At 52.3% G+C, this 26,415-nt stretch overlaps 1 protein-coding gene across 1 annotated transcript in view; it reads left to right on the top strand.

Moving 5' to 3' along the window:
- Positions 1 to 9,229: 9,229 nt before the first annotated feature.
- RTN4R (reticulon 4 receptor) overlaps positions 9,230 to 26,415 on the top strand; it is a 73,431-nt gene continuing 56,245 nt past the window's right edge. The window contains exon 1 of the mRNA XM_031043440.2: positions 9,230 to 9,603. Within this exon, the coding sequence (XP_030899300.1) occupies positions 9,582 to 9,603 (22 nt within the window). The 5' untranslated portion in view covers positions 9,230 to 9,581. The remainder of the gene's footprint in view (positions 9,604 to 26,415) is intronic.

Raw genomic sequence — 26,415 nt, forward strand, 5'->3', positions numbered from 1 at the left:
GATCGATTTTCAGTGACTTGACTGATTTGTCTCTGTTTCATGCTCATCTCTGTGGTGCTTAAGACCCACTTCACCACTGTCACCCTGGATCATCTCCTGCTTCACATCTCTCCTTTATAGTGCCTAATAAGGGGACTATCATTTGTACCTGCTTGAGATAAGTGCAGTGATGTCCCTTGCCTTTGTGCTACTCAAGCTATGTGCCTGCACTGATGCTCTCCTGCTTCCTCTGGGGCAGCATGGTCGGATCACCAGCACCCTGCCAGGCTGGATTTTCACTGCCAGCTCCCCCAAGGTCTGGCCTGCTGTTTCCTTGAAACTTGTCCTGTACTTTACTTTGAATGCAGCAGGGAGTCAGAATTACGCCCACTGTTCCCTTCTATTCTTGGCCCTGCGCTTCCCTCACCTCCCAACCAAAATCTGTTCGCCTTCTGAAAATGGCTTATATTTTCTGACTGTGAGAAAGCATCTCTCCCACGGGGGTTGTGGTGCCATTGGTTGTCACACTTCAGAGCTGAGCAGCCTCGGGCAGGGCTCTGCCTCTTTCCCCTCCTGACCCCTCACTCCAGCCATGCTCAAGTGGGTCATCTGCCTGGTGGCAGTGGGTTTTGTGGCTCCTCCAATCACTGTTTGTTGCATTTATTGATTTCTTTGTGCCAGCATTGCTAAATTTACTGGAGTTGTCGCTAGGAACTATTTTGTGTGTCCGTATCTCTCTCCTTTAATGCCTCTGCTTGCTGCGTGAGGCGGAACATGCTGCTTGTCCCCTTTCCAAACAACGTCTCTGTCGAATCAACAAGAACAGATTATTCATCTGCTGCAGGAGGCTAATTGCAAACAATCATAAACCAAAATATTATTGCATTGCAAAGTAATGGACAGCACTGTCTCTGGAACATATGGCACCCGAGTTCAAACATGGCCTGGTCTGAGCACAGCCCTTATGCAAGCATTCTTCCACTTGCTTAGGGGGTATTCATTTAATGGGACATCTTTCTCAGCAAGGCAGCAGCAGAGAGCTGTTAGTGATAGTCCAAGGAGAGCACCTACAGTGCCAGAACAGGGTGAGGTGCTTCTAGGTAAAGCAAGAGGCCCTATGCTCACATTATGGCACGGCTGCAGCACCTGCACCAACTCTCCTGAGTTTCTGAACCTCTGCCTGTAGCACGGGAAATTGTGAGGTGCTCTCTGGAGTGATCCTTAGACAAGGGGTGGCACAAACACCAGCACCCAGGAATCAAGGCAAAGAGGAACATCATGGAGACAAGTGTGGACACCCTTCAGTTCAGAAATGTTGTGATAGGTTTTGAAGGAGATGAGGTTTCTGAGTCTTGTTTTCACAGCATCCTCCAGCATCCATGGCTGGACATCACCTCTTATGGTGTACAGTGACATTTATCCTTGATAAGCAGCTAGCATGGCATGAGTGTGCCTGTCTTTACCTGGACAAGAACTGATCAGCACAGCCTTGAGGAGTCCTAGATTTATCTGAGATGGGAACAAGAGACATGGGGCTCACAGTTTTCACTGCTGCTGCTATGTACATAAATCAACCAGCTGGTTTCCAGACAGCCAAATTTTCATTGAAAAGAACTGATTTCATGGGACACTGAGTCTTCCCACAGAGAAGTATATGTTTACCTCCAGCCTTCTGTCTTTTCCTGAACACTACTTTCTTTAGGAATCTATGTGGACACACAAAAACTTTAGGAATTTACAGGGACACACTATGCAAGAGCAGGCTTTAAGTCATCTCTTCACTAAAACAGGAAATGATAGATGACCGTGCAGCCACCAGATCAGTACGGTTCACAGGGTTGCCCAACCACAGGAGGTCTTTTAAGCTCAGGTCACCACATCTCTCTCATCAAACATGGCAGTATTGTTTGCCAAAACACTCTCTTCCATGAGCTGCTTTCACCACTTCCCAGTTTCCTCCTGGGAATCAGGTGCCCAAATGTTCCCCTGCCGTTTGTCAATAGAGCAAAGCCTCAAAAGTGACATTTGTCAAATCTTCATTAAGAGCTGTTGAATAATCATTTCCTTTGGGTTAGTTCTCAAAGCTGACATTTCCTTTGTAAAATCTCAGTAGTTTCAGCACGGATCTTCCTGAGAAATCACTGTGGTCCAGAGCCACAGAAACACTCTGGCTTGGTGCTTAGTGTTAGCTGGGCTGTAAGACGGGCAGATCCAACAGGCCAAACACTGGCATGTGGGGAGATCATGGTAGTTTGGGGCAGTAAGTGCCAAAATGGATAAAAGCCAAATCCACCAGGTTTCAGCTCACTGTTCAAGTGTTACTGTACTTCCCCAATATAGAACATACAGGACAGAAAATGAGGTTTCAAAACAGTCCACTCATTCTCTCCAGGTGATGTCTGCAGTCATGTTTAATCTAAAACCTTCTTGTGTTGTGAACAATATAATGTTCTTCCAGTCTTCTGCCCCACATGGCATGATGATGGATGGAAAATTCTGCTCTGAACTTTGCACTTCCACATCCCAGCTAGATGTTCCCACACTGTGCTTTCAGGAGCACATGGAGAACTCTGTTTAATTGTTAAATTCTGATAAAAGAAAACAATAGTGCCTCATACCTCTCCGTGAAGCACCTGAATGCACTCCAATCCAACCTACTGTTTCATATGCTGAGTTCCGAAGATGTGTGACTGCGCCAGTTTTTAGAAAGCAAAAGTAGCAGACTGTAGCATCTGGAGATCCATGGACACCAACAGTCACGATGACAAAACTACCTAAACCTCAGCTGAAGGTCCCATAGGAGGACCCATAAACAGCTCAAGTCACTTCAGAGGGAGCAATCTCTGTACACGAGTGAACAATCAGTGCCATATCCCAGCTTCCTATATTGCACCTTCCTCCAGCTCCATATGTTTCTCTTTAGCATGTATAGTTTTTCTGCTCTTTAGCCAGTTTCTTATGCATCAAACAATGCCAAGTCCTAAACTCATCAGCAAGAGTGCATGGGCATGGGATGCTGAATCCCCCACATCATTCAAACACAGCCTGCTCATAGTCTCGATTGCCTGGACAGTCTGCCTGAGATCAGTGGTGTTTGTCCAGGCTTAAGCTATTCTTAGGGAACTCATTTCTCTTAAGGGCCAATTTCTTCTAAGACTAAGGATTTCCAAAGGATGGCTGGGCAGAGTTCCTGGTTCCTCACACAGGTGAGCTCCAGCATCCAGCACACATGCCCTTATTCAGGAATGCTTTCATCACATACAGATGTGCCATGATGTGGCCCAGCTTTAAGTTATATTTTGCCTTCAGCCTGCCCTGCTCCTCAGTCTTTTTGGTATGTGCTCTCCTTTCCCCTCCATGCCCACCACTCCAACCCCTCCCTTCCTACCTCTATTTTGGTTTCTGCTCCAGGGTGGTTCCCTTTCCCCCATCTCTCTCTGATGATGACAGCAGGGAAAGGGTCTCGTTTTCAGCCTGGAACAGCCTTACCTTCACCTTCTCTGGACAACCCATTGAGTCGGTTCATGTTTGTTAGCAAATCCACATTAGGTGGGAGGGATAAACACTGGCCAGGACACCCTCATCTGCCTCACCATCATTGTGCCTGCCCCAAAACACAGCACTGCTTAGGGTATAGGAGCATCCCTGGAAATCTCTGCAGGTGCTGAAGGTTTGCAAGTGAAGACATGAGTGAGGAGAGTAATCTGAGATGAATAATTTATTTTGGTGAATTTTCCTTCCCTCTGTTTACAGATTGTCTGGGAGCAGATTGCTGATTTCGCACCTCAATTCATTATTGGAAACTATTTGCAGATAGTTCCCAGTCTGCAACTCATTTGCTAACTCTGTTGGGAGTGCTGCAGCTCTGAACTCGGAGCTGTTTTCATTGGTCATGTGGTACTGCCATGCTCTCCTTCCTCCAGGAAATAGATGTGACGTTTAGAATCAGGCTGTGAAGACTGGTGCTCCGACTCACGAATGAAGTGTTCATTCTCTGCCATTGTTCTCCAGTAGCCCTTCTGCATGTTCCTACAACGGCCCCTGCCAGGGCATTGGTCAGCATTGAGAGGAGTCAGCCTGAAAAAATATAGAATAAAGTTTCCCTGTCTTGTCTTTAACTGGAAAACAAACAAACAAACCCCAAACCAACCAGGATAAACCAGGTCTCAGTAACACAAGAGAAACCATACACAGCAACATCCATCCAGGATTGGCACTGTCATGGTGGGGACACTGTCAGCTTGGAGGAAAACAAAAAGCTGTCTCCTTTAAAAAACATATGATCTACAGCCCACAGCACAGAATCATGGAGTCACAGAGTGGTTTAGGTTGGAAGGGATCTTAAAGCTTGTCCAGCTCCAACCCTGGCCACAGGCAAGGATACCTTCCACTGGAGCAGCTGCTCCAAGCCCCTGTGTTCAACCTGGCCTTGACCACTGCCAGGGATGGGGCAGCCACAGCTTCTCTGGGCACCCTGTGCCAGCACCTCAGCACCCTCACAGGGAACAGCTTCTGCCTAAGAGCTCAGCTCAGTCTCCCCTCTGTGGATAAGAGATGCCAAGGAGCAGCAGTACAGAAATGGAAAGGCCATGGTTCTTTTCTTCTCCTCTGGGCAAGGTTACTGGTTGGGCCTGTGAGACACACAGCTATGACAGTTCAACCCAACCTCATGCACTCTGCCCACCAGAATGCTCAGGGGTCCCCTGGTTCAGGTCCATAGAGGAGCAAGTTTTACACTTGGTCCACACTTAGACTTCTGCTGCCCTCCTCCCCACTTCCCTTGGTACCCCCTGCACATACTGATGAGAATCCCCTACCCTCATATGGTCCATGCAGTCACAAATCCTATCAATTTTTAGAAGGAAAGAACTTCATCCTGCCCAGAAATCAGGGCCTAATCTACTGCCTGATCTGCTAATAGAGCCAGACACTCAGGATGTGGAGCCATTCTTAGCAGAGCCTACAAGCACCCAGATCCACCATGGGGGATCCTCCTTTGAATCAAGAATATGGCCAAGAAGTCACTAAAGAAACTTCTTAGGGCTTTATGTTTCCCTTTCTCCAAAGTCCATTTAGCATCTTTGACTCTTTACAGTTGCTTCCCAGTCAGTGCAAGGAGAGCTCAGGGTGGCTCCAAGCTGTGCACAAGCTCTTATCCTGCTAAGTCCCATTCTGGCTTGAAACTGAGCAGCTTTCTGCAAGAGATGCCTAAACAAATCTGTGGCCCTTCCTGCATGGCCCTATGACGCTCGGAGTGATTCTTGGTGCATACCAATCCCAGCAGCAGTGCCAGGACCAGGTGGGAACCTTTTACTGCGTGATGAGAGGCGATTGATGTGTCAGGCTGAAGCGGGTGCTGAGATGATTTACAGGAACAACTTGTCCAAGCCAACCCTATTGCTCAGGCAGAAGAGGCCTGAATCTGAGAGAAATCACGAAGTAGAAGCTATAAGACTCATAATTTACCTTCCAGGGAGAGGCAGCACCCATGGGGAATCACTGGCTGTGTAGGGGGTGGATTCGCTGACAGAGGAGAAGGTTTTCTCACTCTCCCTTGCCCATCCTGGCTCTCCAAGGCTCTGGTGCAGCTTTTCACAGCAATAAGAGCAAAACAACACATAAGAACAACAGATATTCAGTGCCATTGATATGACAATGAGCTGAGACAGTTGCAGAGATAGTGTTGTGTCTACCATAGCAGGTGCATGGTTCAAGCCAGACAAAGCTCACACCAGGACCCAGGACTCAACCAGCATGTCTCTGGCATGACAGAGACTATAGGAGTGGCCAGCCATGCTTCAGTCTCATGGCTGCTGGGTCCTCCTTGCAGTGCACTGTTTGCTCATACAGCCATGGGAGGTGTTCAGGTACCCAGGACCCTCTGTTCAGTGGGGTGTCCTGATGCAGGAAAGAAATGAGACCTGGGACTGGTCTTATGTCTGTATGTGCATATATGTATATATGTGTGTGTGTGTATATGTGTGTCATTTACAGGACCTTGCAGCTGGCAATGTCTTGTACCTCAGTTAGGGCAACTCCCAGCACAGACACAGGCTGGGTGGAGATGGGATGGAGCAGGGCTGAGGCAAAGGACTTGGGGGTGCTGGGTGAGGAGGTCTCCATGATCTGGCTTCAGTGAGTGCTTGAGCCCAGAATCCCCCCCCCCATGTGCTGGGCTACACCCCCAGAAGGTGAGCAGCAGCTCATGGAGGGGATCCTGCCCCTCTGCTGTGCTCTGGGGAGACCCCCCCTGCAGCCCTGATCCAGCTCTGGGGCAGCAGCACAAGAGGGACGTGGAGCTGTTGGAGCGAGTGCAGAGGAGGCCATGGAGCTGCTGCGAGGGCTGGAGCAGCTCTGCTCTGGAGCCAGGCTGAGAGAGCTGGGCTGCTTGTTCATTGGCAACACTTTACATGCCCTCTCTGCTTCTCCACATCCAACTCTCTCTTCCACCTTCTTCTCAGCACCCTTGGACCCAGAAACACACCCGAAACACATTAGAGCCACTCTACCCACAAATGTAGGTTAAAGAGTGCAAGTGAACAGCTGACACTTTGCAAACAAGACTCCCATTGTAAAGGAAGAGAATTGATCTAAGTGTGATTAAGCATTAGGTAAAGACGAACATGTAATTATCCAGTCAAAGTAAGGTGTCTCCTGATCTTGGTGAACGCTGGCTGCTTTCCAAGCTGCAAATGAGCTACACAGAATTACTTGCACTGTAACTCCAAGCTACCCCAGTTTCCCCAGACCTCCTACTTGGGAGACACCTTCTCCTTTCCCCTGTCCTCGTCTGACAACGCTCAGACACAGGGGGAATGGGAAGTGCAAACACCCAATATGCAGGCACAGGGAGAGAACCAGTGTCCTCTCCCTGGTAACACAAGCTGTCATGAGGACACCCATCCTTCTCTGGTGCCACGTGCTTTGCATGCCATGGTCACAGCCACTGTGTTGCTCCAGTGGTGACCTGTGTCTGATAAAGTGTTGGTTCTTAACCCATCCCAAAGTGGTGCAGGAATCCACAAGAAAAGCCAGTGCCAGCCCTCTCCAGATGTGCTTTCCTTTTCAAGATTAACCTTTCAGAAATGTCAGCCCAACATCCACACGCAGCCACTGCCTGCCTGCTAGAACCTCTCATTTTCAGCCTTATTAACTCCTTCAGTGATCGTGTTCACCTTCCAGCTCTCTCCCAGACAATTCCAGCTCCAGGGTCCTTTTATGTGCAGCAATTTTGATGCTCTGCACATAGGTGATCTCCTTCCTGATGCACCACGTTCGATGGCAAAGTCAGAGGGCACTACTGAAGCATGAGTGCTTGAAGGTGTGTTTAAAAGTGAGCAGCAGCATATTCCTAATCTGTGGTAGCTGCATTGTCACTGCAGAAATAGCAGGGCAAGAGCATTCTCTTTCCCCAGAAGATGTTCACAAATCAACAAGGCGGCATGCTGCCAGCAGATTGCATGGGAACACTTCTTGTCTTCTCAGGCCTCACCTTTCCTTTACCGCTGACAATCAGAATCATACAATGGCTTGAATTGGAAAGAACCTTATGATCATCCAATCCCAACCCCCCGCCATGGGCAGAGACACCTCACACTAAACCAGGTCACCCAAGACTCCGTCCAACCTGGCCTTGAACACTGCCAGGGATGGGGCAGCCACAGCTTCTCTGGGCACCCTGTGCCAGCGCCTCAGCACCCTCACAGGGAACAGCTTCTGCCTAAGAGCTCATCTCAGTCTCCTCTTGGGCAGGTTAAAGCCATTCCCCTTGGCCTGTCCCTACAGGCCCTTGCCCAAAGCCCCTCTCCAGGTTTTCTGCAGCCCCTTTAGGCACTGGAGCTGCTCTAAGTTCTCCCTCTAAGGAGACTTCACTTCTCCAGACTGAACACTACAATCATCTATGGAAACAAAGAAAGAAATGCAAGGAAGGCCTAAGTGGACATTGGAGCCAGATGGAGGTAGTCTACTAAGTGCAGGCTTCAATTATGAAAACAGCCTCAGCTGTCCACAGGTGCGAGGGAGGCTTCCAGATATCTTCTAGATATCTTTTGCTGACATTATATTGGACACCCACAATCAAAGTGTAAGAGCAGACCAGGGGAAACGCACAGGGTGCTCAGAGAAGCTGTGGCTGCCCCATCCCTGGCAGTGTTCAAGGCCAGGTTGGATGGGGCTTGGAACAACCTGCTGTAGTGGAAGGTGTCCCTACCCATGGCAGGAGTTGGAGCTGGGTGAGCTATAAGGTCCCTTCCAACACAAACCAATCTGGGATTCTAAGATTCCATTTACAGCTTTCTCTGGCACCATCCTTCCCTCCTCCTTTCCCCACCGAGGAAATGAGTTCACTTAATAAAAATCTTTCTGCCTCCCAGGACAACTGCAGATGGAGCCGCCTATGCAGTGAGCTCTTGTCCACTCCAGGGCAGGGAAGGAGGGAAGCTGCAAGGGGACTGAGGAGGATGGGAAAGCCAGCTTTACCCTGCCTCATCCACGACCAGTATAAGCCTCGTGCTTTTTGGGTAAACTGAGGTAAGCCGTTATGCTTCCCATACATCGGACAGTGATCCCAAAGAGCAGGGGTGGGACCTGGTGAGAGGGCTCAGACACGCCAGACGAAGACCTCTTTCTTCCTGACCCTATCAAAGGGCTTGTCTGTGCCAGGCTTCCTCCAGGGAACACAGCGGCTCCACACCAGCAGAAGCAAAATCAGGCGGGGGGGTAAGGATACGGCCCTGCCTGGGGTCTCCCGCCGCCTGCCCGGGTACCACAACGTGGGGATGAGACACCCGCTGACCCTCCAGCACCCCGCAGCTGCGCTGCATCCCGCGGAGCCGCCGGGGCCTGGCATCCCAGCGCCGGGCTTGGCTGCGGCGGGGAACGGGCCGGGCCGATGCCGGCAGCATCCCGGGCTTCCCTTTCCGCATCTTCCTTTAGGTGGCACCTCTCCTCCAGGAATCAGCCGCCCGGCGCCGCCCGGCCCCTCGCAGCCGTGCCCGGGCCGCTGCCGCGCACCGCGGGGGCTCCGCCGAGGACCCACCGCTGCCGTCGGAGCGTCCCCTGCGCTCTCCGTGTGCCCCGGCGCGGCCCCTCCCTCCCTCCCGCCATCCCGTGCCCGTCTCCCCCGTCCTCCCTCTCACTCCTCCAGCCAGTAAATCCGATCTAGGCTGATTCCTCTCACGTCAAACCACATGATCCCATAAAACATTCATCGCCTCTCCATCCCCGCGCCCAGCTTCGCTCGCGCGCTCTCTTCCCGGGATACAGTGCAGCGGGCTCCACGCTCCCCGCCGCCGGCTCTTTCCTGCCGCAGCCCCGGCCCCGTGCGTGCGGCGGGCGGGAGGGAGGAAGGACGGACGGAGGGAGGAGGCAGGCAGGGAGGCAGGGAGGGGAGCCTCGCCTGGATGCTGACTCCAGCTCGGGGGCTGCTCATTCCCCCGATGAGCGAGGCCGCCGGCACAGGGACACCCCGACCCCCAGCCCCGAGCGCCGCCGCTCCGCGCTCGGGCTGAAGTTTTCGCACGAGGATCTGCCCCTCTCCCGCAAGGATTGTACCGCCGCCGCTCGACTTTGCGCCTCCAGACGTGCCTTCCCCGACCCCTAAGATGAAGAGGGCGATAGCTGAAGGTAGGTGCGTCCCCCACACCCACCCCCCGCCGGGGCCCCCCGGGGGGCGGCAGGGGCAGGGCAGCCGCGTCCCCAACTTCGCGCTGTGCCGGGAACTTCCCTCGCTGCAACTTTATTTGTCTTTATTTTGATATCTTTATCTCTCTTTTTCCCCGCGGGGTCGGCGGGAGCGGCCCTGTCCCACCGAGGGGGAGAGGGGCCGGACCCCCGGGGGCCGGGCCGGGCAGGCGGTGGGGGGCGGTGGGGAGCGGGAGATCCGCGTCTGCAGGAGTGGAGGAGAGGCGAGGCCGGAGCGGGTGCGAGCACCGGGCTGTGCCCCGACACTGCGCGGCTCCATCCGCCGAGCAAGGCAGCGGGATGGATGGAGAGCAGAGGGCTGAGCCCCCACCAGAGGGTTAACCCCCCCCCCCCCCCCCGCCTCGGATGGGCCTTGGGGCGCCCGGGCCAAGTTGGTACCGCTGGGGAAGCGGCACTGCGCGTTCTCCAACCCGCATCCCTCGTGGGCTCGGAGCTGCTGCCCCTGCTCCGCTCCCAGGGCCCGGCCGCCAGCGGGAGCCTCCGACCGGGGAAGTTCGCTGAGGCTTCTCCAGGGGGGAGGGCGATTACCGGGGTGCGGCGGGGCCGCTTCTCTCTCGTGTCTGCCCTGTGCGGGGTCCTTTAGCCCGTGGCTGGGAAGAGCGGGGGTGCCGCGGGAGACCCCCCCTTGGGCTCGCCCCGCTGAAGCAGAGGCACAGAGCATGCGGCGGGGCAGGGTCCTATGGCTGGAAATAGCCCTTTTTCCACCTGCTCTGGAGTCCCTGGCGATGGTTTGTGCTTCCCAGCCCTCGGTGTGAAGGGATGGGGCTGCGGCTGCTGTCGGAGCCGCCCCTCCGTGCGGCTCCGGGTGGAACCCGAAATAAAGACCTACACTCGGAGGAGCACACGCTCTCACGCTGCAGGTTCAGACCACTCGGGGAAGCGTGTGCCACCACCCGGGTGTGGTGGCTGGAAACCCAGCCCACGGGTTGCAATTTTAAGCTGGAGGGATCAGCCCGGTGTAGGAGCTCTGCTGCCGTCCAGGCTGCTGGTCAAGGCAGTGTTGGGCAGGCAGAGCCTCCTCCCGTGTGTGCCATCTCCAGCTTGCTTCCTGTTCCCATCAGAGACACAAATACAATCCTTTTATTTATTTTTTTTTTCTTTATTCCTTTCTGTTTTGGAGGGCACTCTGGCTGATTTATTTGTGGTGATCAAAAGACATCTCCAAGCCTTGATCCAAATGACACACCACCTCCTTTAGAGAGTTTGCATTGCTTTTAAACCTGAAGCAGCCGATATATTCCTGTTTGGAAAACACCTTGGGAGCAGGTTGCAGTGACTGTTTCTTCCACGGGCCCATGTGGGAGATACTGATGTTTGCTATGTGCTATGCTGTAGCCTGGTACACGGGTTACCTGGTGATGTGAACCCCATGGTTGTGTGCCAAGGCACACTCCTGGTGCCAAGCTGGTGGTGTGGCTTGTTTGTGTACAGTGATGCTGTGGGGTGGCTGTGGGCTGTGTGGAGTAGTACCCAGGTGACGGTGTGGTACAGGCACGCGGGGTGGCCTTTCCCCCATCCTGCTCCAGCACTTCCCCTACACTGTAACACTCCCGGCTGCTACCAGCATAATGTGAAACAATGCAGAGATAATGAAATATAAAAACTGTGTTACAACAGCTTTATTTATAGAACAGGCTTTGAGGAGTTTGGTTGGGTTTTTTTCCCCTGCAGTTTATGAAATGCTCCCGTGAGAGGCTGGGCAGCCTGGATTGCTGCTAAATGCGACTGTGAAGTCCTTAAGAACCTTGTGAGATGATGTTTAGATGAATGCCCATCCTACTGTATGTGGACTACATTTCCCACCGCGGGCTGCCAGGATACTTCAAGTCTAAGCCAGAAATAGCCACCAGGGGCAGTTTGGCAGCAGAGCTTTTGCCTGTTCTCGGCACTTGCTGCCTTATTAACACAATTTATTTCTATTGAAAGCGGCCTTTCCATACTTATTCTCTTATAAAATATATTTAAAACCAAAACCCAAAGACAAGCTATGTCTGACAGGTCGGTGCTACGAGAACCTGCATCAACCGCAGACAGTAATTCACTGCTGTGAGAGCAACAATTTGAGAGAAAACACGATTCATCAGCTATTATTTCATCAGCTATTATTTTATATTTCCTTTTTGTATCATGTTCACTTTGTGTCAAGGAGCTGCAGCATTTCCTGAGCTTGGTGCCCCCCCCCCCCCCCCCCCCGCCCTCCCCTCAGGCAGCACATCCCTCAGCCCCTGTGGGATCCTCAGAGAGGCGGTTGGGAGCTGGGTTCTTAAGAGAAATAGGGCAGGAAGACGGAGGTGCCGCTGCAGCGCCCCGAGCCCGGAGCTGCGCCCGTGCAGGTGCCGCCGTGGCCCTGCTGCCGCTGAGATGCTTTCCCCGCTACGAGCGCCAGACAAAGCTCGCTCGGAAGATAACGGGAAGCGGTGGGAAAGGCGCCGCTGCGCTCCCGGCGGCCGTGGCTGTGGGCAGCGGGAACCGGTGCCGCCCGCCGCCAGCGCGGGCAGCTCGGCGGCCCTGCCTCGGCAAGCCCGGTCCTTTCATTAACCGCCTCCCTCCGTGTTCAGGGGCTTCGGGCTTCATCGGAATGAAACCCACCCGGGAGCCTCCTGCTGCTCGTAAGTGTGGAGGCACCGGTGGTGGGAAGGAGCAAGGGGATAAACTGCGACACAACTGAGGTGTTCCCACTGCTTTTGACTGCTACCTGCCCTGCTCAGAGGGCTTGGAAAGAGAGGGCAAGGGAATGCTTGTCTGTCACTCAGCCTTGTGGCTCACCATGGAGTTGGAACCTGGCACAGAGGATGTGGAGGTCCACAGCTCACATGATGTCTTGATAACTCAGTGACAATCAGAGTGCTGGGAATGAAGGCCTTGTGCCTCCATCATCTTCTTCTGACGCTGATGAGGACTTTGGCCATTAAACCTTCCAGAGGAATAAGCAAAATTTGCAAAATCCAGCAGCGCTTGTGTGAATTTTCCACCTTCTTTGGCTCAGAAGCAGTGAGGGAGACTATCAGATGGGGGCAGGGAAGGGGAAGGATGCTCCACAGGCCAGCTCTCAGGCTTACTGCTACACACACTGCAGGCACAGTGATACTGGCTGTGGGGAGCTGCTGCCTGCCCTGGAAAGTGCAGTGTCTTCCTTCCCTTCCCATCCTCCTGAGCCTTGAGGGAGAGGGAAGATCAGCTGAGCCAGAGACTCAGCATAAAGCAGGACAAGGAAGACTGTGGATCTCTGAGCTCCAATCTCTGCTCTGAGCCTGCAAATGACTGCTGTGCCAGTTGCTCACACAGCCTGGTCCCATGTGTATCCTCTTGGAGGGGCTGACGCTGTGGTCCCAGAGCAGGATTCACCTTGCACATCCAGCCACAGGCAGAAGAAAGGAGTCAGTCTAATTAGGTGTGCATTCTCTTCCCCTTGGATTTGCAATGCTTTCTGCTGCTGTCACCTTCATTAAGATGTATCTCTGAGTGCCAAGTTCCTCTTTTGATGTTCTTAGAGAGTTTTTTTTCTTTATGCAGGAGGCACGCACACAGTGAAATAGGAGTATCCTGTACCACTGCAATGAGGCCTTGTAAGAGGCAGCATTATAGTATGGTGCCTGCAATGGCTGGGAATCGTACTCGGGCTTCTCTCTTCTGCCCATGCAGAAAGCTTGGTGCTGTGTCCTAGAGCCAGATGGATCTATCTGGAATTTGTGAGTAATGGGGTTTCAGGCTCCCCCATCACAGACACACACAGAGGTGTGGGAGGGAGGAGCAAGGCTTGTGATCTACAAAGCCCAGACTCTCCTCCCCTTTCATGCTTGTGGTTGCAACTCCTGGAGGTTTCCAGGGACTGAGAAAAAATGAGACAATTGTACTGAAAAGTCATGATCAGCTGAAAGAAGCAAAGCATGGATCCTTCCATGTTTGCCTGGAGATGCCAAAGCAAGTCACACAGACTTTGCTAAAATGTGCAACTCACCTCAGCCTGCACTGGTGCCTTTTTATGGCCACTGAGATACGCAGCAGCATGAGTGTTGAGTGGCTGAGTATTCTTGATGGTGGTGTTCAGGGATGACGTGGAGATGCAGAGCAGACTGGCGTCAAAGTGAGAGATACCCCCTATACGGTGTGTGCAGCATGTGTGGAAAGGCCTCTGTGTAACACAGAACACATCTGCATGTGTTACATAGACCCTGTCCATGTTTACTTGGCTTTTAGAGAGCTCCTGGGAGCCAGGGCTCCTGGAGTCTCGTCTTGGCCCTGCTTCTGGCTTCTCTGTAACCTTGACCAGGTCAATGAGTATTTCTGTGATTTAGTTTCAGCATTTCCAGCTCTAACACAGGAGAATGATGCTGAGCTATCTCCCAGGGGATCCAGAATATGCTTTTAAAGGTCAGTCCAAAGCTAAAACGTGGAGGTCTGTGCAATTACAGATCACTCCTTGAGCAGTGACACAGTGCCAGGTGACAAGACCTGTGATAGTCCCCTTAGGGTTGTTGTTGCATCACCAGCAGGTTTGTCTCTGGTCTGGCCTCACCTTCCTCACAACGTTTGCATTGTAGCTTGGAGCTGATCAATAGCACCAGCAGATCTTACAGTATTTACTGTACCTCTCAAGTCTCTGCTCCTGGAATCGGGGGATTAGAAAAGTATTTTGAGTTTGATTTTTATAGCCTTCTTGGTTGTCAAGAAAAGCTGAAGCATTACAGAAGCATGTGCAAAACATTGGGGAAGCTGGAAGCAAGGAAGTATTCCAGTGCTGTGCGGTTTAGTACAGTTTCTTGATAGCTCAGCAGTATGAAGCATCAGTCTGATGACTCACAGGTAGCAGGCTGCAACCCTTCTCCCCCAGCCAGCCAGCAGTGTCAGGGTCCAGGGTTAGAGCCAGGCAAAGCAGGGCTTAGAGCATGTTTTGCTGTCATAAAACATAGGATAGTTTGGAAGAGATATCTGGAGGTATCTAATCAACTTCCTGCTCAAAGCACAGCTCATCTCAAAGCTAGATCAGGTTGCTCAGAGGCTGTCAAGGATGGATGTCATCTCCAAGAGTGGAGATATCCTCTTCTCTGCCTTAGCTCAGGTTTCTTGGCCTGTCTGGCCAAGGCTGCTCAAGCCCTTTGTCACCTGGCCTGGGTTAAGACCATGAGTGGCCCATGTCCCTTAGGCAAGGCTGGGATACCTCTTGTCCATCACCAGGCCTAGCAGTGATGGAGTAGGCGTGATGGTGCACATAGTGCCTGGAGAGTTGCTTTGGACAAGGGCCTGCAGGGACAGGACAAGGAGAATGGCTTGAACCTGCCAGAACAGGGGAGACTGAGCTGAGCTCTTAGGCAGAAGCTGTTCCCTGTGAGGGTGCTGAGGCGCTGGCACAGGGTGCCCAGAGAAGCTGTGTCTGCCCCATCCCTGGCAGTGTTCAAGGCCAGGTTGGACACAGGGGCTTGGAGCAGCTGCTCCAGTGGAAGGGGTCCCTGCCCGTGACAAGGGTTGGAGCTGGATGAGCTTTAAGGTCCCTCCAAGTCCAAACCATTCTATGGTTCATGTTCACCCTGGTGTCCACCATAGCTCCCAGGCTGTTGGCAGCAGACTGCTGCTCACAGCCTGCAGGCTGGTACTGATGCATGGGGTTATTCTGCTTCAAATGCAGAACCTTATGCACTTCTTCTACTGACTGGGTACTTCTTCATACTTTTCTTCTTTCACTCATTCAAAACTCTTGGATATTCAAGAAAATAAATGTTTCCCTGCATGTAAATTGGTTTCTTTATTATACAGAAGTGTTACTTAGCAGTGGGTCAGAAATACTTGAAAAAGCCCAGGGTTTCCACCTCCCACTTGGCTTCTCCAAAGCTGAATGGTTGTTTCACATTCCCCGTGCTACTGCCCATGTTCCAGTCCAGACAGCTAAGGAGAAGCTACTTCTTGACATGGGTTGTCTTCTTCCTTCCACCATCAACATCCTTATATGATCAAAGTCCTTTCTCCAAATGATACTTGTTTTGCTGTTTAGTTCCTCCAGCTGGCTGAGAAAAACTTTATTGTCTTGCATTTCTGTCCTTTATCCAAGGAGGTCTCCATGAAGGTCTGGAGAGTCTTTATTGTCAGCTATGCTTTGATCCCCATCCCCAGCTGCAGTTCCACATGGACATGAAAAAGGTCCAGAGAAAGCAAATCAAATACAGCAGCAGAGTGAGGTTCACTGCCTGCATGGGGGTTTCCAGCCCGTCACAGCTTTGCTCTATCTCGTGGGAGTTTGACATATTCCCTCAGATGGCTCTTTGAATCTTGTTGCCTTTTTAAAAGTTGTGCTTTCTTTCATCTCCCTGTGTTGTACCTTCTGCTGCAAACAAAGGAGTCTTTGCATTCAAATTTGATGCTTTCCTTTCTTCCCTGAGTGCATGGGATAATTACAGTGCCATACATGGACTTGTACTAATTGATCAGTTATTAGTGATGATTACAATTGACATGATAATTTAGGAGGAAGAGGCACTCCTGTGGTGGGAGCGATGCTCTAGGATAACCATGCAGAATAGGTTGCTCATGTTTCACATCACCTCCTGTGTGCTGCTCACTGGGGAAACAGGCTCACTCTTGTTTTAAAATCCTCTGCAAGAACCATCTGGCTACAGAATTCTTCTCCTGGAGCTGTGCAGTTTGCTGGGAGTTCATTTGCCTCTTTAGCTACTAAAGAGAAAGTAAAAGTGAGTGATTAGTCTGAGGCTGGGGCCGTTCACATCAAAATGACAGATTTTGTGAGCTGGATTGGGAAAAGTGTTTAAAAGTGCTGTGTTTTCATTACATTGTGAAGCCTGTGGGCAGACCCGTGCTCTCCCAGCTCCAGCACAGCTCTGCTCCGCACCCAGGGTCGTTATGTCAGAGTGAATTGTGTGACTGCTTAAATTTGGGTGTGCTTGTTTGATGACTTTAAATATTGATTGTAATTGTGCATCGTTCTTACGGCTGTGAGTGATGATGGGAGCCACGTGTGATGCCCCATGTGCATAACAGAGACGTGAGCAGGGAGGAGATGTGAATTCAAGCTGGCTCTTAAGCAGAAGGTGAGGAGGGAGAGGAAAGGGAAACATCTTTGGAGGTCTCGATTTCAGCTTTCCTGCTCTCAGGCACCACGGGGCGGCGGTTTGGCAGAGATGTGCCATCAGCTGCAGGGCAAGAGGGGATTTCAAAAGTCTTTTGCAAGTGAAGGCTCCCCACCTTCTTCTGACAAAAGGCACCTTTTGAATCCTATGAGCAAATACTGAGGCTGTTAATGCTGTATTTGAGTCTGCAGAGAAAAACAACCACCTGAAAGCCACCAGGACCCTCAGGACTGGAGCATCTCCAGGGCATGGGCATGTTTTGAGGGGTGGTGGGAAGTTGCAATGTGAGCAGTTTGGGAGCAAAGCCATCTGCATGGGGACAGGTCCCTTCCCAAGAGCACGTGTCCAGTGTGGGTCTGGCTGTCACTGAGGCACTCCATGCCCGTGCAATCACAGTTAGCGTTGGCTTTACACTAGAGGGCTGTCTGTCCCTTTCCCTTCAGAGAAAAGACACGAGTCTGTGTGCTGATATCCACACAGTTTGACAGCAGCCAGCGTTGTCAGGTGGGTAACGTGATGCCGGCCTGTACTTACTGCTCACTGTTTCTCTGTGCTGCACAACAACACCCGTGTCCTGGTCTGGGGGCACTTTGAAACTTTGTGATGTGGAGCGCCTCTGGTGCTACCAACAGGCAGTGTTCTCCTGCATGGGTCAGCAACCTTTATTCAAGAGCAAGCAGGCTCAGACCAGTGGTACCCTTCCCCTCTTATTTGTTCAGGAGCAATAGCACCGAGTGTTAATGCAGGGGCTCACTCTGGGTTTCCAGGATTGTGGCATTTTCTCTGCTTGTAGAGCTGTGTTTTGCACCCAGGCCAGAGGTGCTTTGGAATTGGGGGCAGGAGGAAGTTCTGCAGTGTCCTAGGGCTGGAAGACATGTGGCAGGTTTTCTTCCATAAGCTCAGGTGGGATGATTTGCCCTGGCTCTTCTGTTAGCAGCAGGGCTGGGACCTCTGTAGATATCTTAGGCACTGTGAAGGCCAATTGCTTCATGTTTGTGCAAACACTCATATCATGGCTTTGTTTAGTTCTGTCCTCACTCACCTTTGTCTAGACTGGCTTTCACTTAGGTGAAGATGAAGGTGAGGTTTGCCTCCACTTAGACTTGGTTTGAATGCAGACCTTCCCTTAAAGAGGTGTAGCTGCCTGGAGAGATGCAAGCACAAACACCAGCCCCTCTGTGACTTCCACGTGCGTGGTACCAGCTGCGTTTGTGGCATTTGTGTCCATTCCTGGATGGCTGTGCAGTCATGTTTGGCTTGGTTCTTTGCCAGCAGCTGATTTATCAAGTCCAGGGGCTTCTCTCCCACCCTCCCTCTTTCCTCAATCTGCAGCTAATACTTCCTGAAGGGAAGGGGGATGAACGATGGTAATTACAGCAGCTCACAGTCCTGAGTATGTACATTAACCACATGCACAGTGATGGATGGTGGGATGCTCTGCAGGAGGAAGTTGGATGTGGGGATGGCCTGTTGGACCTGTTGGGCTGAGGCAGCGGCTGCTGCCAGATGTGAGGCAGGAGGGGGACCAGCAGCAGGAGCAGGCTGAGATCTGTCACCTGAACTCAAGGCATGTTCCATAGCTGATGATGATTAGGGATGAGCCCATTAGCTGCAGGCAGGCATTGCCTTGCAGGCAGGCAGGAGGCCTGATCCTGCTGTCACACATCTGCCTTGCCCCTTTGCTCTGGCCCTGCTCCTCTAACAACCCTCTCATACCTTGCCCTGGGGTCTCCACAGAGCATGTAAAGGTCTGCAGAGCAGCCCAGCTCTCTCCAAAGACCAACAGCAGTGCATGACCAGTGTGGGTTTTCATGTTGGTGCTGCCTGGGTGGTCCCAGCCAGGCTGGTGTTTGGGGCAGTTGGGAAGCCCCATGGGCAGGGGCCCAGGCTGTGCTGTAGGGCTGCATTGTCCACACCAGCCCCTGCTCCCCCTGCACTGTGCAGGCTGACAGCTGCTGAATCCCCCAATTGGCTGCTTCAATTTCAATCCATAATATGAATCTGAGCCCCTCTGGGTGAGACAGCAAAGGGATGCTGCCAGCCAAGCCTGCCTGGGAGCCATGGGGTGTCAGATTGTGCGGGATTTTGATGTGTCATATTTAAGCCTCAATTTCTGACAACGCGCATTGAAGTGAGACTTCAGCTGGGGTCTGGAGGCAGAGCCTGGCCAAGGGGTCGTGGAACCTAAGATGGGAAAAGGTAACATCGTTGGGTTTGATGTCACCCACAACTGTGGCAGATGAGCCATCTCTCCTGGTGTGTCAGGGACAATAGATAATGGTCCATGGTGAAACACACAAATATAGGAAAGTACTGTCTCCACAGTACTGTTTGTCCTCTTTGGCTCCTTCCTGGAGTGTCCTTCTTTGGCTGCTCCCCTGAAAGTCCAGCTTTGGTTCCTACCTGGAAAGTTCCTCTTTAGAACTCCCTGGAAAACTCCCAACCCTTGGAGGCCTTTCTAGATATTGCTGGCCACTTCTTCCAATGTAAGCTGGCCCCCTGTGTCAGAATGAGTGTGCATTTTGGTCAGTATAAAAGCCCAAGCCTCATGCAATGCAGGGAGGCAGACCCCCATACCACCCAGGTCAATGTTGCCTCTGTGGGGATGCCTGCTAAGGTTAAGCCTGCCACCTCACACTGTGATGCTGTTTCTTGGAGCTGGTTTCCTGATCATCATCACATAGTCCTTGGGGTTGGTAAGATAACCAAACATCAGAGATACCCTTTACTGTATCTTTTGTTACCTCTATATTTTCCCTGTATTAATAAACTAGTTATCATTCTTTATTATGCTGAGCTTCTCTCAACCCGGAATCCTCAAACTCCAGAACACCTGCTCTTTTTAGTAAGAGACAGTTCTGTCACAACACACTGTTTGCTGCTGGGGCACTGGGCTGTGCTAAAGGGAAATGTGATGTCCAGAAAGCAGGCGGTGTCCAGTTAAGCATCCTCAGCTCAGCGAGCCCCATTCCTATTTTCCTGAGGCTGCTTCCTCTCCTGTGTGCAGCCCCTGGGAGGGGCTGGGGCTGCTGCTGCCGTGTGTGCGAGTAACGGGCCCGTTTCCTCCCAGGTTGCATGGGAGCACCGCGGAAGCAGCACAGCCAGACGGAGACGTTTATGCCAGTGGCACAGTAAATGAATGTGAGCTGCCTCCTGGGAGCCAGCCCAGAAGAGACTGACTTTACTTGGCCATGGCTCTCTGGTGGGAAATGCTCTCCTTTTGCTCTGTTTATTTTTAGCTTTCCTGCTGTTCTGCTAGGCTTACAATTAATCCTGAGCTCCTGGGTGGCCAGCTGGGCTGTGGGGACACAGCTCTGTTCAAAGCAGTGTGCTTGGTCATTTCCTGAGCACCTTGGATTTATAAGGAGCTTGGGAGAGCTTGACCTCAGGCATGTGCGCACAATGCTCGTGATGGAGAAGGGGTGCCTGTGGCTGAAGCCTGCATAAGGAATCAGTTGGAGAACCAATTGGTATGCTCCCATCAGGTAGACAGGGAATTTTCTCTCTCTTGGGATAGCAGCAGTTGGTATGTTGCTGCTGGGAGCTGGCATGTGGGGAAGGGGCTGACTGCATATAGCTGTGTGTGTGAGCTGGTGGCATGTTGGCACGGTGCTCGTTGCATGGGAGTTGGAGGTGGGCTTGCCCCTCACGTAGTGGCATCTGGGATGCTTTAATTGTCATGAGGATCCCCCAGAAGAAGACCCCTTGCCTGCTCCAGCCTTGCCACCTGCCCAGCGTTATGTGAAGTGTCTTGGACATGTGCTGTGATGGATGGGCTTCAGGGCTGGCAGGTGTGGAGAGAGCTGTGCTGGGCTCCTGGAACTCCCTGCACTGCATGGGCTCTGCCTTAGGTGCTGGAGGGGGATCCCAGCCCTCTGACGTGTTCAATGCCTGCGTTTTGAGCTTATTTCTTTGGCAAACACCCACAGGGTGCCAGCCAATTCAGCTCTCTGTGTGCTGTGGACTCATTTTCCTGCCCGCACCCTCTTCCCTGCTCTTGCTGCAGCTGAGGTGGACCCTCTGGAGTGTGTGAGCTCTGTTGGTTTTGGCTGGATTTCTGAGCCTTTTTAACTTGCTCCTCTCTTCCTAAAATGAAGGCTTTACTGCTGCTCATCTGAGCATGACTCCCTTGCTATGCACATTTGTGCTCTGTTTCCTGCTCATAAAGCCACCCTGTAAAACAATGGCTTAATGGGGGAACCTGCTGATGTTGAAACCCCTAAAACCCACAGTGACAGGTGTGGGGTTTGTTCTACTCACTGTGTGGATGGGATACTTGAGCTTGGCCATGTGCTGCTGCCCGCAGCTGCAGTGCAGACACCGTACAGGCCAGGAGCAGAGCACGGGATCACCAGGTCCAGCTCCACTGGTGACCCACTGTCAGGAGAGTGATTTACCCTGTGACATGCACAGGCCATGGGCCAGCGACTACCACTAGCTGTGTGTAACCCAGGCACGCAGCCCCTCCTCATCAGCTCTCGTCATGGTCCCTCTGTCTGGGTGTCAGTAGTGATGTCTGTGTACCCCCTGCCTCTCCCCACACCCCCTGTGTTAGAACACACCCAGTGCAGACTGAGCATCCCAATGGGAGGAGATGGGGCAAACTGATGGCACTGCAGGTCCCATGTCCAGTTGCTGTGAAGGTGGGGAATGCAGCACTGGGCTGCTAATGAAGAAGTGAGCTCATCCTGCATCCAGGGCTGGGGCAGGGCAGGCATTTACTGCTGCCTCTAAAATTGAGAGGTGTTGTGAATTAAAGGAATGAGCCTGACACTTTGCACTAGGAGAAGTGGGAAGTGATAATGGGAGATAGGGCTATAATGGCACAGGATTCTCTCAGTGTGATGGGAGCTAAATGATACTGTAAGGAAAATTGCACCTCATTGTGAGTGTCAGAATCGACAGAGAGGAAAAGGAGATGAACGGTGTTTGCAAGTGCACCCCAACAGCCCCTGTACAAGATCCTTGACTCTGAACCTTTGGCTCAGGCTGCAGTCAGGTGCCAGAGCATCTCCTGTGATCCCCAGCTCCCCACTGCTGCCTCCCCTAAACCTTTCATGAGGTGATGGGCAAGATCCACCATTCATGTCAAGTGCACCCTCGTGGAGCCTTGCAGGGGCCTTCCAGGCCTTTCTGGATCGTGAGGCTGTAGGGATGGTTGTGGGACCAAAATGCCCGTTTCATAGTATGAATGTGCCTGGATGTATGGTACCATGTGCACATACGTGGGGCTGTTTGTGCCAAGGCCATACATGTGTTTGGAGCCAGGTGGGCATGGTGAGTGCTGCACAAGGGGCTGCCTCTGTTTCTGTCTGGGCTGATGCTGAGCTACATGGCATTGCTGAGATGGGAGCTGGTGCTGCAGGGTGGTCCTGTGCCCTGCATCTCCCACCATGTGCGCTGCTGAGGAGCTTCTTCTTGTGTTTGAGCAGCCTGTGGCTGAGCCTAAGCCCTGTCCCAGTGAGAGCCCTCCCTGATTGCTGCTTTGCTTCTGTTGAGCTGAAGCCAACCCTTCCCTGTTGGGTGATTCACTCATGACTTGTTCATTTGAATTTGTAACAGTCCTTTGCACACACCAGAAGAGTATGTAATGTGCAGCGTTTTGTTGAGCCTGTAGCCTTTGGAGCTTTTTGTTGAGACTTTCTATGGCCTCCATGGACACATTATTGGAGCAGTACAGTCCCAGGCACAGTGTTGAAAGCAGATGTTATGCTAGTTAATACAGAAGTGCCTCCTTTGCTTCGGGGTGCATCCAGTCCTCGCTGTGCCTCAAAGGGAGTAATGGAGGCAATGCTGGCTTCCTCCTCAGCACCCTGGGCTGTGCTGTGGCTGCATGGCCAGAGCTTCACCCCCTCCACTGCTCATGCTCCTTTGGTTTGCTCCCTTTCAGAGCTAAAGGTCCATGTGGAGTAGTTGCATGGTGCCACCCAGGAGGGTCCCTCAGCCTTGGTGGGCTCCGGATGTTTGCTGCTCCTTGTGCAGCAGGTTGGCAGCAATTCCAACCAGTGACTGGCTCTTCAGAGCAGCACCAGGAAATATGCAAATCTAACCTTTGAATTGACTGAGCTGTTCTTTTCCTGGGAAATGTCACTCAGGGTATCAAGCTGGGATTGCCAGGAGGGAATGGGCATCACTGGCATATGCTCTGTCTCTGGGGATGTATCCGGCCAACCCACAGCATGGGGAGCTGGGTCCTCTGGGGAGTCTTTGGATGCTCCCTGAGAGCAGGATCTCCAGTGCTGTGAAAGTGCTGGGAGCTCACGTGCTTGGCCTTGCTGTCAGCAGAGCCTGACCTTAGCTGATGTGTTGTGATGGGTGGAACGTGTTTCAGTGGTTTGAGCCGGCTCCTGGGCGATGTCAGGAGATGATGTCCCCATCGCAGGGTACTGGGGGTGAGCTCTCAGCAGTGACACATCTCACAGTGGCTGGAGCACCCTGGGGGAGCCAGCCCAGTGCTGGGAAGGGTTCCCCTGCCCCAGGGACCGCTGCCAAGTCAGATCCAGATGATGCTGCTGCAGCAGGAGGGAGCTCCCTGTTCCATTGAATGTGCAATGGGCAAAGAGCTAAAGGGAATCCCAGCTCTCACAGCTACCAGTGACTGATGGGACAATCTGAGCTCAGACCTGAGGCTTGAAATGAGTGGCTGAGTTTAGAGGCTGCCCCTGGGAGGTAGATATGGAACAAACAAGGAGGTGTGATTACAGTGTGGGCTGGAGTGACCGAGCAAAGTAGATGAATTTCAGGACGGGTGAATAACCAAAGACTGTATCAACATCCCTGGGGGGCTTTGCCCTGGTTGCTGGATCTCCTGCCAAAGCCTTTCCTGCCACATCAGCTCTGTTGCTTTTATGAGCTCCTGCCAGGGTGGATATCATAGAATCAGAGTAGTTAGGGTTGGAAAGGACCTTAAGATCACCTGGTTTGGGCTGGGAGGGACCTTAAAGCTCATCCCTGCCACAGGCAGGGACCCCTTCCCCTGGAGCAGCTTGCTCCAAGCCCCTGTGTCCAACCTGGCCTTGAACACTGCCAGGGATGGGGCAGCCAGAGCTTCTCTGGGCACCCTGTGCCAGCGCCTCAGCACCCTCACAGGGAACAGCTTCTACCTAAGAGCTCATCTCAGTCTCCCCTGTTCTGGCAGGTTCAAGCCATTCCCTTGGCCTGTCCCTACAGGCACTTGTCCCAAACCCCTCTCCAGGTCTCTTGTAGGCCCTCTTTAGGTGTTGCATGTTTCTATCTCTGCAGCATTTCCACAGTTCCTCTGTGGACTGTGCTAGCTTCAGGTGCAGCTCTGGGGAGGCAGAATACACGTGCAGAGCTGTGTGAATGGCTCTGGCTGTGTAGCCCTGTGCAGGATGTCACCTCCAGCTTTTTGCAGGGTTACTACAGTTGCCAGTACAGACCTGTCTCTGTTCAGGACAAATGCTTCAGGGTCAGCAGAGCAGAAACTCTCAGAGAACAAGCCAAGGTGTGCAGCTGGGCACTCCTCCAGGACCCTTTGCTATCAGCCAGCATGGGCAGCTCTAGGCTGGCAGGACCCTGAAATAACAGTGTAGCCTGCCTTCACAAGCATCCCTAAAAATAGCAAGGCAGGATGTCCATGTGATGGGTTTCAATAGGAAAATAGATTCATTTCCCAGCTCCCAGAGGGGTTTTGGAAACAGCACAGAGTAAATAAGGGTTTTGAAAGTGATGACAAATACGTTGGAGGTGCCCTTCCCAGCAGCCTGAACTGTCTGAATTAGCACTCACATATCTGGTGTCTCTGAGGAGGGGAGCATGAGGCTCTGAGGATCTCCAGATCTAGTGTACTCTTATTTGCCTGGGTGCTAATGAAGAGAATGACAAAGCTCTGCATGTATTGTGGAACTCTCTGTACATTCAGATAAGAGCTATTACAAATCCATCACAAGGTGTATTAAAATCTACTTAATCAATAAACAATAAACGCAGAGGTCTTGGGAGAAGGGCTGTGAGCACTGAAGGGGAATATAGGGCAGAGATGGACATCAAGTCTCAGACCAATGAGATGGGGAGGATGTTCACTAAGGAGTATTTCCATTTCAGGAAGCATTTCCTCTCCCAGATCAGGATGCTGTGCTGGTGCCACCCACTTCTGTGGTATGCTGCCTCTGGGGACACAGCATTTCAATCCACATGACTATGCCTGTACCCTGGGTAGAACTGTCAGACTCACTCCTCTTGGTCTTTTTCTCATGTTGCTCTTACACCAACCAGGCTGGGTTTTCCTGGTCTTTACTGTCTTTAGGACATCAAGTGCAACAGCTAAGAGGGACATACTACTGGGTGGGAGTGCAGCCAGTAAATGGAGGTGGCCTGCTTTTACTAAAGCTATCTCAATTCACATGTTGGCACTGATTGTGTGGTCTTTCATGAGCAAGAAGGCAGTTGTGTCCCTTGCTTGGTGGGTTCAGAAGCCTGAATGTCCCTGACTAGGTTTATTACTTGGCTCATGCTGATAATATGATGTTTGAGTCCATGCCTTGTCCAAGTTGCCTTTAACTCCCTGCGGTACTCCCCATGTGCACCAGCGGAGGGTTGAGGGGGTGATGTGTGACCAGCATCCGGGTGCTGCACTCACAGTCTGGCAGTGCTAACAGAGAACTCACCAGGCAAAAATGCAAAATCTGAATCACCCTCAGACAGCATCTTAAACCCCCAACAGGCTCCAGACACGTGGTTTCTGTAACAGACTCTGCTCTCATCTGCCCTGGGGCAGAAATACTGCTCTGTCTCCTGCTGGTGGTGCTGGTTCTGCCCCTCAAACTCATTGTGTCCTTCATTGTCTGATCCTGGCATCTCTTCCGACCATTCCCTGTCCTGGGCGAGCACGTGTCATGCTGCAGAGTCTCCTGCTCCACTCTGGCACCTTGCAGGGCAGCTCCAATGGCTTTGGCTTTGTCCCTTAGGGACAGAGGTTGGGACTTTGGAGCCTGGCCTGAAAATAGCAAAGTACAAGTGATTGATTGCTGTGTGTCTGTAAAGAGAGTCTGTCTGGTGTCATGCTTCACTGTCTAGATGAGAGCAGGGGGGTGTGCAGTGGTGGCACTCATGTGTACCTCTCCAGCTGTGCTGCCTCGGCCATCTCCAGCTGTTCCTGAGGCAGATGTGCAACTCACCAAGTGCCCATGTCCCTTACCCCCAGCACAGAGACCCTTGAAGTCACCCCAGCCTGCCTTCTCAGGTACCTATACTAAAGGTTTCCAGCCACCACTATCTATTGTAACTCCTTTTCCAGGGAGAGTGACAGCTCCTACTTCAGTGACCCATTACTGGGGTACCCATGCTGTGTGAAAGCTGTGCTGTGGCCTCGATGGACTCACAGCATCAGCAAAAGGATGGATGGTGAGGGCTTTGCACAAGGGTTGCATATGCGAAAGGGTCTTTCATAGGTTACTGACCAGGTTAAAGCACTCCAGTCTGTCTGCAGCACTGACCCAGCACTGCGTAATGCCCCCATGCTGTCTGCCCTGCTGAGAAATCCCTTCAGCAGGCTGTGGCCAGCCAGGCATGAGGGAAGAGCTCTTGCTTCAACTGCAGCCCGGGGGCATGGGGCTCTGCTTCCTGGATGTGCCCTGGGCTGGCAGGAGGGGCCAAGTGTCCTCCAGAGCAAGCCAAGGAGGGCCAGGCACTGTGCAGG

Source organism: Melopsittacus undulatus, chromosome 12 (genome assembly GCF_012275295.1).
Source record: "Melopsittacus undulatus isolate bMelUnd1 chromosome 12, bMelUnd1.mat.Z, whole genome shotgun sequence".
NCBI classification, from domain to species: Eukaryota; Metazoa; Chordata; class Aves; order Psittaciformes; family Psittaculidae; genus Melopsittacus; species Melopsittacus undulatus.